The 10,394-nt window shown below is 53.3% G+C and overlaps 5 protein-coding genes across 5 annotated transcripts; 3 read left to right on the top strand and 2 right to left on the bottom strand.

Moving 5' to 3' along the window:
- Positions 1 to 622: 622 nt before the first annotated feature.
- QC764_703230 (uncharacterized protein) lies at positions 623 to 1,416 on the top strand (the record flags this gene model as incomplete). The annotated part of the gene is made up of 2 exons (XM_062949981.1): positions 623 to 761; positions 863 to 1,416. 2 exons carry the CDS (start codon positions 623 to 625, stop codon positions 1,414 to 1,416), a joined length of 693 nt encoding a protein of 230 aa, XP_062795967.1.
- Positions 1,417 to 1,426: 10 nt separating this feature from the next.
- On the bottom strand, positions 1,427 to 4,286 carry QC764_703240 (uncharacterized protein). The gene is made up of 4 exons (XM_062949982.1): positions 4,041 to 4,286; positions 3,634 to 3,824; positions 2,457 to 3,441; positions 1,427 to 2,378 (listed from the first exon to the last, which is right to left on the bottom strand). The coding sequence occupies exons 3-4, from the start codon at positions 2,751 to 2,753 to the stop codon at positions 1,542 to 1,544; spliced, it is 1,134 nt and encodes a 377-aa protein (XP_062795966.1). The 5' UTR covers positions 2,754 to 3,441; positions 3,634 to 3,824; positions 4,041 to 4,286; the 3' UTR covers positions 1,427 to 1,541.
- Positions 4,287 to 5,735: 1,449 nt separating this feature from the next.
- On the top strand, positions 5,736 to 6,455 carry QC764_703250 (uncharacterized protein; the record flags this gene model as incomplete). The annotated part of the gene is made up of 1 exon (XM_062949983.1): positions 5,736 to 6,455. The coding sequence occupies one exon, from the start codon at positions 5,736 to 5,738 to the stop codon at positions 6,453 to 6,455; it is 720 nt and encodes a 239-aa protein (XP_062795965.1).
- Positions 6,456 to 7,219: 764 nt separating this feature from the next.
- CYS4 (cystathionine beta-synthase) lies at positions 7,220 to 9,177 on the top strand (the record flags this gene model as incomplete). Its single annotated transcript, XM_062949984.1, has 2 exons — positions 7,220 to 7,530; positions 7,583 to 9,177. 2 exons carry the CDS (start codon positions 7,220 to 7,222, stop codon positions 8,871 to 8,873), a joined length of 1,602 nt encoding a protein of 533 aa, XP_062795964.1. The 3' UTR covers positions 8,874 to 9,177.
- A 140-nt stretch (positions 9,178 to 9,317) lies between these two features.
- On the bottom strand, positions 9,318 to 10,247 carry QC764_703270 (uncharacterized protein; the record flags this gene model as incomplete). Its single annotated transcript, XM_062949985.1, has 1 exon — positions 9,318 to 10,247. One exon carries the CDS (start codon positions 10,245 to 10,247, stop codon positions 9,318 to 9,320), a length of 930 nt encoding a protein of 309 aa, XP_062795963.1.
- Between the last annotated feature and the right edge of the window lie 147 nt (positions 10,248 to 10,394).

The following is a 10,394-nucleotide window of genomic DNA, read 5'->3' as shown; positions in this document are numbered from 1 at the left end:
CTGTTCAAAGAGCACATGGATATCAGGGTCCCCCTATGCCCCTTTCAAAACCAATAATAGTTCTGTGATGTTTTTCGCCATGCCGAAGGACAGAGTGATCTCTGCCCATACTATCCCGGCTTCGCATGTCGCACAGAATTTGTGGGATATGCTGTTGGCGCATCTCGAATGTCAGCATATTGCTAGCATGCAGCTACCGTGCAGTACAGGATCGAACTTTGGGGACCCTGCATGCGGCAATTAGGCCGTGCGTCTGAAGAATGCCTCTACCATGGTTCCAAGATGACATTGCTTGTCCCCTGGTTGGCCCACAACGGCCACACACCACTTACCTACCGTGGCTTACAGAATGTCCCGGTGTACCGAAGGAGAGCATAGTACAGGGACCAAAGGCTGTTATAGGTCAGCTGTCCTTGCGGTGGCACTGCCAACGGTTGTCTATCACCAGTGAGGAACTTGTGGGAAGTAAGACGATCACACCTCTATCCTCGGGTGGGTGGTGCGAGGCAGGTAGGTTGTGATAGTGGGCATATATACCCATTCCCATCATTCCTCTCTTCCTCCTCCATCTCATTATCTCACCCAACCGCCCGTCATCCGTGTCAACTCTCACTCCAAAACAATGTCCTCCACCTCAACCGCCCCTCCCACCCTCCCAGACTACGTCCTAAACCCAGACGCAGTCCTCTCCGACCCCTCCACAACCTGGCGCCACGGCCAACCCCCCGACTACACCAAAACCCGGCAATTCTACCTCCAAAGTAGGTTCCGTCCCTTTTCCCACCTTCCCCCCCTGTCCTCCCATTTCTAACCCTTCCCACCCTCTCCCCCCCCGCCCCAGCAAAAAAATCAACCCACCCAGCCACCTCCCTCCCCGCCCTAGTCGAAAACCTCGTCAAAAACTGGGAAATCGAAGCCAGCTACAAACCCCTCCTCCCTGAATGGCGCACCATCGCCTCCCCGCAGTCCTACACCTTCCGCGTCAACGGCTCACCTCCACAAACCGCAGCCCAAATGCTCTCGGTCGGGACCTACAACGCCCTCATCGAGCCCAACGAGTTCTACTGCCCTGCTCACTCCTCTTTTGACGCCAGCCACAAGACATTCAAGAGGGTGATGCCGTCTTTTGCGTGGGAGGTGCTGGAGGTGTATGCCGGTCCGCCGAGGGTGGTGTTTCGCTGGCGGCACTGGGGTGTCATGAAGGGTGATTATGTGGGGACGAACGACAAGGGGGAGAAGGTTACCATCAAGGCTCACGGGGGGGATATCGATATTGAGGGTGTGGCGGTGGCGGATGTGAATGACAAGCTGCAGTTGGGGAGCGTCGAGGTGTTTTTTGATCCGATGGCCATGTTTAGGCAGATGGCGCCTGATGGGGAGACGGGGGTGACCAAGGAGGCTAGAACGACAGAGTAGATCAAGACATTAAACATTCTCGTGTGCCAAACTATGACCGGGTTTGGGGGGTATCTAATACAGAGAGAAAGAACAGAAAAAAAAAAAAGAGGGAACCACACACGCATACTATCCCAAACTCATCCTCAGTCCTTCTTGATGTCCACATACCCCCTACACATCTTCAAAAACCTCTCCCTGTACTCCTCCGGCGTAGTAGTGATACTCATCGGCCCATCCTTACTAATCAACAAATTCCACAAGTTAATCAGCAACGTCATGAACCTCGGCTGGATCTTGTGCTTCGCCCAAAAGAAGTCCAAGATCGAAGCCCGATAAACATACTTTCCATCCGCTGAAGCAACCCCCGTCTTCCACGTCGGAGGCTGAGGCGGAACCGACGGCCCATCCTCTGGCGGCGCCAAGTTCGAGTCCGACTTTGCCGCCCCCGGCTGCACCTCCTCTTGGACCTCCTCCCGTGGCAGCTTCATCCTGACCAAAAACAAGGAATAATCTACCGCGTTGTGCTCGGCCAGCAACTTTGTGTCCTCCTCCAACCTCGCAAACAAATCATCCGCCTGCTCCTGGCTGAGCACAATCTTGTCGTGAAACTCATCCGCCAGCTGCTCCTTGGTTGCGTCGCTCGTGAGCGCGCCATCGGCAATATCTCGTTCGGGGTAGAAATACGACGTTGGCTTCAGGTCCCAGTTCTCCCATTTGGCATCCCCCCTGTTTTCAGCCTCCTCCCGGCCGTACATGATGTTCTCCATGACGATATGATGCGAAGGCGCGAGACGGAGGATCCTTCCAATAGAAGCACCTGAGGCGCCAAGGAAATCACATATTCTGACCAACAAAGACTGCGGATGCGTAGCCATGTGCTGGACGTACGGGGTCAGGAGATCGTTGCGGAAGAAGGAATGTTCGGAGTGGCGTGGGACCGACTTGACGAGGTACTTTTGGTCGGTGGTTGCGTAAAAGGTCTGTCCAGTAAGTAGTCTCGCGGTCAGCACGTCCGTTGTCATGATAAATCCCCAGGAGGGAGAGAAAATTTTACTTACGGAACCAGAGAATCCCATGTCCCCGATAGCAGTCAAAGCCTCCTCATCCTTTGCGCCCTCCCGCGGTCGGAACGAGTCGACATAGTCGTCATCGCTGACATCCCAGTACTCCCGTCGCAGCTTGGCAAAGTCTGCAGGGCGGATCTTTCTCATGAGCAGCTGGTAGAGGGAGAAGAAGGCGGAGAATAGGGCGAGGAGGATCCCGAGTGGGTTGCTGGCTTTCTTTTTGGTGCCATTGACATTGGTCCTGATGATGGCGCGGACGATGGACCGGGCGATTCTTTCTTGTCGACCCATAGGAGCAATAATCTAGCTAGGTGATCGAGTGATATTGTAAACAATAGGTTAACTAGGTCGAGCGGAAATCAAGCAATGTTCTAGACAACAGAATACACGATAGCTCGACAGGGGAACAGCGGATCGTTCCTGGACGAGGGGCTGTCAAAGGTGGGGTGACGTCATTGATCCAAAGACAGGATGACAAGGGTGGTGGTCTAGACCCCCGGTGCCAAGACAGACCTTGGAGACTTTCACTAAACAGCCTCATTGCATTATTCCAACCATCATATATCCCCAAGCCAGCAATCATCCCTCGCTTCCTCCCATCCTTAGCCGGCGGTCGTGTTCCTGAACAAGATGTCAACAACTGCTCTCCACAACTCACGGGGAAAAGAACTTACCATGTGTGTTTCTTTTTTTGATGATGCTGCCTGATCGAGGGTGCCCGATCGGGCATGCCGAAGAGTCGAGTCGTGCAAAGCCGCCGCCAACAGTGGGTCAAGACGCTCATGCATTTCACAGAAGAAAAGAAAACAAAAGCAGACATACGTGTTGCTGGTCGAGTGTCGAACAGTCCTCCCCACCAAATACTTTCGCGTGTACTGTCAAAGCTCCCCCTCCTCTCGCCCTCATCCATCTTCTATCCACCACCCCAACCAGATCCCCCCCCACTAATTACGTTCGCGTGTACTGCTGAAAGCCCTATCTAGACAGACAGATGTGAGAACGTGGACCATCACATAACGTGAGTGGGGCGTGATATGGGTTGGGGTAGTTGTGTGTGTGTACAAGTGACCAAATGGGAAAGAAGTGGGGCAAGCATGAGCGACTCTCAACTTGGCTTCGAGTCATCCCATGGGTGGGGAGACAATGACATGGGGATGAGGGAGATAGGTACCAGAAGCTCGATTGTCGAATGTGCTGAGGTCGGACGGAAAAGGTTGAAAGATCGAGCGAAAGTCTGAAAAAGAGTCATGTCAGTCATGTGTGTTTTCGACAATGGTGTCTAGCGGCATTGGCAAGAGCAGCATTGAGCGTCGTTGAACTTGTTGGCGGCGAGGTCTGTGATTAGGCAGATGAGTTATTTGTCTGCCATAATAAGTGTCAGTATTTCGAAACAAAAAAGACTTGTTGAAAAATCGAGTGTTGGAAAAAGGTGAGCGAAGCTGGGATGGCAAGGAGTCGAAGTTGTGGTGGGAAGAAAAGTCGAAGAAAAAGAAAAACGGGTGAAGAAGTGCAGTCTGAAAAGGAAGTCGAAGAAATATAAAAGTAAAGTGATGTGGAATAGCCGAGAAGAAGTCGTACTAAAATATTGAAGTCTGGCCACAGATGGCAGATGGGGAAGTGTCGTTGCCTTGATGGTTTTGTGAGAGTAGAGTTGCAGCTAGAAAGAGACGAGATGAGGAAAATCGATGGGTCGTGGGAAGAAAGAGTAAGATCAAAACTGGAATAGACCACAAGATGTTAATTCAAAACATCCCGAATACCAGGCCGGTGACGGTTTTGAGATGTGGAGGGTTGTTGATCGAAGAGAAGAAAAAGAACGATGGGATATTGGTGTTAAATGGAAGAGAGGAAATAGAAAGACTGGCAAGCAGTGGGATATATTTATCCTTACCCAGGGAAGAACCTCTACGGCTCACAATCAATCAGGCAGGAAGTCTGGCTCTATTGAGGTGCGTGGGTCTACCATTGTTGGTATCGTGGTCGAATGATTTTATCTCAAGCCGAGAAGGTGCAATTAGTTGACAGCCTTAGGCCTTTTGAGATCAGGTCTATCTTCCAGGTCTCTTTATGAACCGGCAGGTATTCTGTTGAATTGGCATTCAACATAGGAGATACTAGGTGACCACCAACTACAGGATTGCAAACGCTCAGTTGATTTTCGAATTGATTTTCGAATATTTACCCAATCATCCTGGAAGAACCAAGGTTGTATGAAAGGAAATCAGACGATACGTAGTTGTGCAATGCCATAAGTTGATGTTGAGAGAGATGTTCTTGATCTCATAGTCAAGATGGCCCGAAGCACTTTCAACATCAACTGCACCAACCCTCTCCATCCCTAAGTCGGAATTTGTATTAGAGTATTCAATAGCATTTAACAAATTGTTGAGACAGCAGCTCTTAGTATTGCGGTACCTAGGTAGCTAACGGACCCCAAACTGGTTGTTGCTTGTAGCTTTTATTCAATGCCATGTCCAATTTGCTCGACGTCTAGATGATTTGAGACTGGACATTGTATTTCTTGTATTTGCCGTTCAGGAGAAACTGGAATAGTGGCATGGCAAAGACAGAAACGCATGATTGCGATCATCTCTGCTAGTGGGACCGAAATCATGAGATACATGCCGTTACACCCGCTCAGAAGCTTCCGTCACACCTGAACGGCATGGTACGAGTCTAAACTGTCTCGAGTTGTGCGATCCATCTCCAGGTTACCGTTGCATGATGCTATCAACTTGCTACCCAGATCCCCGCGTTCCCGCGGTTGTTGAACAAAGAGGTGCCTACTGCCTGTCACGACTTCAAGACTTGAGTTATGTGGACATCTGCCTCGTGGAGGGCATGCTTCGGGCATACCAACCGTCATCGAAAGGCTGACCAACCGGCCATTTTGATGGTTGCATGCATGTAGCATCTGAACGTATATGGCCCAGCAATACGGATTATGCAACTTCTGTTCTGGGTGTTGCGAGCGGTGAGAGCCAGACATTTTACTATAATTCGAGGCTGAGCTTGGATGGTGGTCGATGTTGGCTGTGAAGTCGGCCCCCGAACGGCTTTGTGACACCGCATGGTCGCTTTTTGTCCAACGGAGAGAAGGCTATGTTTAACCGGGAATATCAGGGTATGAAGTCGCTTACTCCGGCTGCATACACGAGAGTGATCTTGGTTTCTACACGAAATGTAACGTTAGTGGGCCATCGTCTGTACAGGCAGGTGTCAATCATGCCAGGTTCTCGGATCTCTTGGTGATCGCGGGGTATAAAAGGGACGATGATCACGCTGGTGAGTACTGGTTTGCTTCTGTCAGTCATCAAACCATCCCTCCACAAACCCTCGAATTTCATCAACAAAATGCAGTTTACCTCCAAGACACTTCTCTCGCTCGCAGCGGCCCTCTCTGTTGCCGCTGCACAGTCCGCCGACTGCGTCTATGATGTGCAATCGGCCCCCTTCCATCTCCGACTCACTAGTGACGACGCAAGACTGAATGACACTCTCCTAGTCTCAGTCCATGCCGGCCCCCCTTTCCGACAACTCGTTTCTGAAGCCTTGTTGGAGGAGAAGTACCCGGGGAACAACCTGTCGGACATTTCTATCAACTTCTACTACAACACCACCTCCAGCAACGACCCGAACCTCAACTGCCTCCCGGGGAAACTCCACTGGGCGCCTGAGCAGAGCTGGCCTTCCGTGTTCGGCCTCGAGTCTTCACTTGCAAGCAATGTCCTGCCGGTCATCGTGAGCCCGACGCAGGAAGAGGGGTCTGGCCCTCAGTTTGACGAGGAAGGCAAGCTGTTCCAGCGAGCTAGGTCCTTCAGCCCCGTCATCACGGATGAGAATACCTGGAGCGGTGCCAACTACTACAAGTGGTTCGTTTGTGCGACGGTTTATGGCAATTACAACTATGGTGATGCTCTGACCTGGGTATCGGGCGGTCTGCCGGATGGGAAGGACTGCAGGGCTGTCAACGTGACGCGGGAGTGGGCTTGAAGAGGGTTGGTGTGAAAAGCGTGGGACGTGGGATTTTTTTGTTTTGTTTCTCGTCGATACCGTAGTTACTCCGTAATGTTTAGAACAATGATAGAAGAGTGATCGAGCAAAGCCGTTGCAACTTGATGGGTTCGGGGACCCCACGGTTTCCATGCAGACGAAGGGGCGGATCTCGGGCACGTTCGATGCGGGATTGCGCGAAGCCTTCCAGGTTCGGCAGCAGGACACTATCATTTGGACCAGTAATATCCACCAGAAGCTGTTAGCACACGGCACTCCCGCTCACACGTGCTGAAATGGCATCCTTCTCGAAACCTTTATAGTGGGGGCATCTGACATCTCAACCCCTGCAGGCGGTCGGTTCCGGAAGGCTGGGCAGCGCGGAAGAAGCCCTCAAGGTTCGGGGTCGGTGGCGCATACCATCGGCTTCGGTGGAGGACGGATGCAGCAAGGTCAGCCTGGCTTCCCATTACCAAATCCACCGATGGTTTTTTTGCATGCCATCACCCCATCCAGCCTTCAATTTCTGCCCTCTCCCACCGTGGCAAAGTCAATTAGCTTCTTCTTGTTTCTTCTTCTTCTTCTTCTTTGCTTGCTGCCGTCCTCCCGTTCCAGTCCCCCTCCTGTCCCTCTCCTCCTGTTCGTTCTTTGACCTCCCCGTCTGAAGAACATCTGGAAACCGCCAACCCCGCCCCCACCATAAAATATTCCGGTCTCCCAGTCCACGACAGACAGTCTTCCCTTCCACAGCAGCGGTCGCAAAAATGTCGAACCAGAACGGTGCCAACCACCGTGGCCTTGTGTCGCAGGTCCCAATTCCCATATTCGACAAGCTGGTGGCCAAGTCAGACATCAAGATGTCTGCGACCGAGCTCATCGGCAACACGCCGCTTGTGCGCCTCAACAAGATCCCCCAGTCCCTCGGCATCGAGTGCGAGGTCTACGCCAAAGTTGAGCTGTTCAACGCCGGCGGCAGTGTCAAGGACAGGATAGCCCTTCGCATGATCGAGGAGGCCGAAAAGAGCGGACGTATCAAGCCTGGCGACACTCTCATTGAGCCTACCAGTGGCAACACGTAAGAATTCTGCGCCTCTCTTTCTTTCCTGTGGGTGCTAATGCGAAACTAGTGGTATTGGTCTCGCTTTGGTTGGCGCTATCAAGGGCTACAAGACCATCATCACCCTTCCCGAGAAGATGTCCGCCGAGAAGGTGTCTGTCCTCCGTGCCCTCGGTGCCACCATCATTCGCACACCCACGCAGGCTGCGTGGGACAGCCCCGAAAGCCACATTGGTGTTGCGCGCCGTCTGCTCAAGGAGATCCCCAACTCCCACATTCTCGACCAGTATACCAACGTCGACAACCCGCGCGCGCACGAGTTCGGCACCGCCGAGGAGATCTGGGCTCAGACTGGCGGTAACATCACGGCTATTGTCGCGGGTGCTGGTACCGGTGGCACCATCAGCGGTATTGCCAAGGGTTTGCGCAAGCACAACAAAAACATCAAGGTCATTGCTGCCGATCCCCATGGCAGTATCCTTGCTGTTCCCGAGTCCCTGAACGAGGAGAAGGCCAACCTGCCCTACAAGGTGGAGGGTATTGGCTATGATTTCATTCCCGATGTCTTGGACCGCGAGCTTGTGGACAAGTGGTACAAGACTGATGACCGCGAGTCTTTCAAGCTTGCGCGCCGTCTGATCGCCGAGGAGGGCTTGTTGGTCGGTGGCAGCTCTGGCAGCGCCATGGCGGCCATGCTCAAGGCTGTCAAGGACTTTGGCTTCAAGAAGGGTGACGTTGTCGTTGTCGTCCTCCCTGACAGCATCCGCTCCTACCTCTCCAAGTTCGCCGACGATGACTGGCTTGCGGCCAACGACCTTCTCCCCAACGACGACACCAACGTCAGCGGCGGCGATGCCGCTTCCGCTACTCCCCACACCCCCAGCCAGAACGACCCCTACGGCGGTGCCACCGTCCGCGCCCTTCGCCTCAAGCCCGTCTCTTCGGTCCTTGCTGACAGCCCATGCACCGAGGCCATCGAGATGATGCGCGACAAGGGTTTTGATCAGCTCCCCGTCCTCACTCCTACTGGTGGCAAGCTCGCTGGTCTTGTTACTCTTGGCAACATGCTCAGCTACATCTCCAAGGGCCGCGTCTCGCCCAAGTGCCCCGTCAGCGACGTCATGTTCAACTTCAAGCGCATCGATGAGGTTGTCACTGATCCCCGCGAGTTTGGTTCTGAGCTTAAGAACAAGAAGCGCAAGTTTGTGGAGATCACCATGGACACTCCTTTGTCGGCGCTCAGCAGATTCCTCGAGTGGAACAGCGCGGCTATCGTCACGGAGAAGGCCGAGGACGGATCCAAGCCTGTTGCCGTCGTCACCAAGGTGGATCTGTTGACCTACATGGTCAAGCACAAGTAGAAAGAGGTGGAAAAGTTGGGGTGTCAAGGGATGGCGTTTGTGTGAATTTCTTGTTTCTTTTTTTTGTGGCATTTTGCGTCTCCATTTTTCCGTAGATGTACGCTGGGAAAGAAAGAAGAACCGAGAAGACTCAACATCTTCGGTGTGGTTTGGGAAAGCGACTACTCTTAGACTTGGTAGCATCTGGTCGGCGTACTTTTTAGGGCTCAACCCGTGCAAAATGGGGAGAGGTGGTTTGGGAGATGGCATTTTGTGATGCATTGTTTATACCCATAAACTACAATTACAAGTTTATATTGATTTGCATTAAAAGTTTGTACCTGTTGCTAGATCATGCTTTGCCGCCCTGTTCATTACCCATCCACGCGCCCTGCTTGTGATAATCAAGCAGGAGATATTTCCGTTGCCCTCTTTTGACATCAAAAAACATCATACATTTTTCCCTCATACCCTCTCCCCAATCCACTTCCACCACTTCTCGGCCCCCGGCCCATCTCCAGTGACATTCCCTCCAATAACATCCACATCCACGTCAAACTCCATCATCTGCGCAAACGAGAACTTTTCGCTCCCGTCCCCCCCAAGCCAGTCCCCTTCCTCCCCAGCAGCGAGATCATCCTGCCCTACACCCGAATCCAACAACCCCTTGCTCCTCGCCGCCCGGATCCTCCCCAGCTCCGCCTCCAAGTTGGACTTTACCAGCGCCGCGGGCAGAGCGGTGAACAAGTCAAGCTTGTTCGCCGCCACCAAGACAGGCATGGACGCGGGCGCGCGACTACCATTCCGGCTGTGGAAGCGCTTCTGTAGAGTGAGGAGCACGTCGTAGAGGTATTCCGCCGTTGACGGGAGAGCGTCACCATCTGCGAGCGCAGCGGCGTCAACCATGAAGACGACGGCCTTGATCTTGGACTTTGCGCCGCCGTCGCTGACGAGGGAGGACTTGATTGTTGGTTCGGCAGAGTTCAAACGAGCGAGGGAGGAGGCGCGGAGTTTGGGGTGGCCGGGGGTGTCGACCAAGAGGAATTTTTTGGCTGTTGCGCCTGCTTCGTCGAGGTTGGTTTTGTAGGATGCGCTGGAGGGGTCGTCGGAGTTGATGGAGAGTTCGATGGAGGAGGGGACTTGGGAGGTGTGGGTTTTTGCGAGGGGGAGGTCGAGGGGGCCGCGCTCGAAGAGGGTGGTTAGGGCTGTTTTGCCTGCTCCTGGGGGGCCGAGGAGGAGGACGGAGGGGAGGGTGGTGTAGGGGGTTGCGGTTGAGTAGAGGAAGTGGAGGAGGATGGGGGCGAGGAGGCAGAAGGCGAGGCCGAAGAGGATGACGGTTGGGGAGGGGGTGAGGGAGGCCTCGAGGAGGTCTTTGAGGGTTTGTTGGAGGGACATGATGGTTGAGGATGTCCTTTCCAGGAGAGGGAGAGAAGGTGTTGGGTGAGGTGGTTGAGGACAGGGAGCTAGAGCTGGACTCTTATTCTTTGGCGCGATTGACCCTGTAGATTGGCTGGGTCCGGGAGGTTGAGATCCGAGTGTGTT

This window comes from Podospora pseudoanserina (genome assembly GCF_035222485.1).
Source record: "Podospora pseudoanserina strain CBS 124.78 chromosome 7 map unlocalized CBS124.78p_7.2, whole genome shotgun sequence".
Classification (NCBI taxonomy): domain Eukaryota; kingdom Fungi; phylum Ascomycota; class Sordariomycetes; order Sordariales; family Podosporaceae; genus Podospora; species Podospora pseudoanserina.
This window is presented reverse-complemented; position numbering and strand designations above follow the sequence as displayed.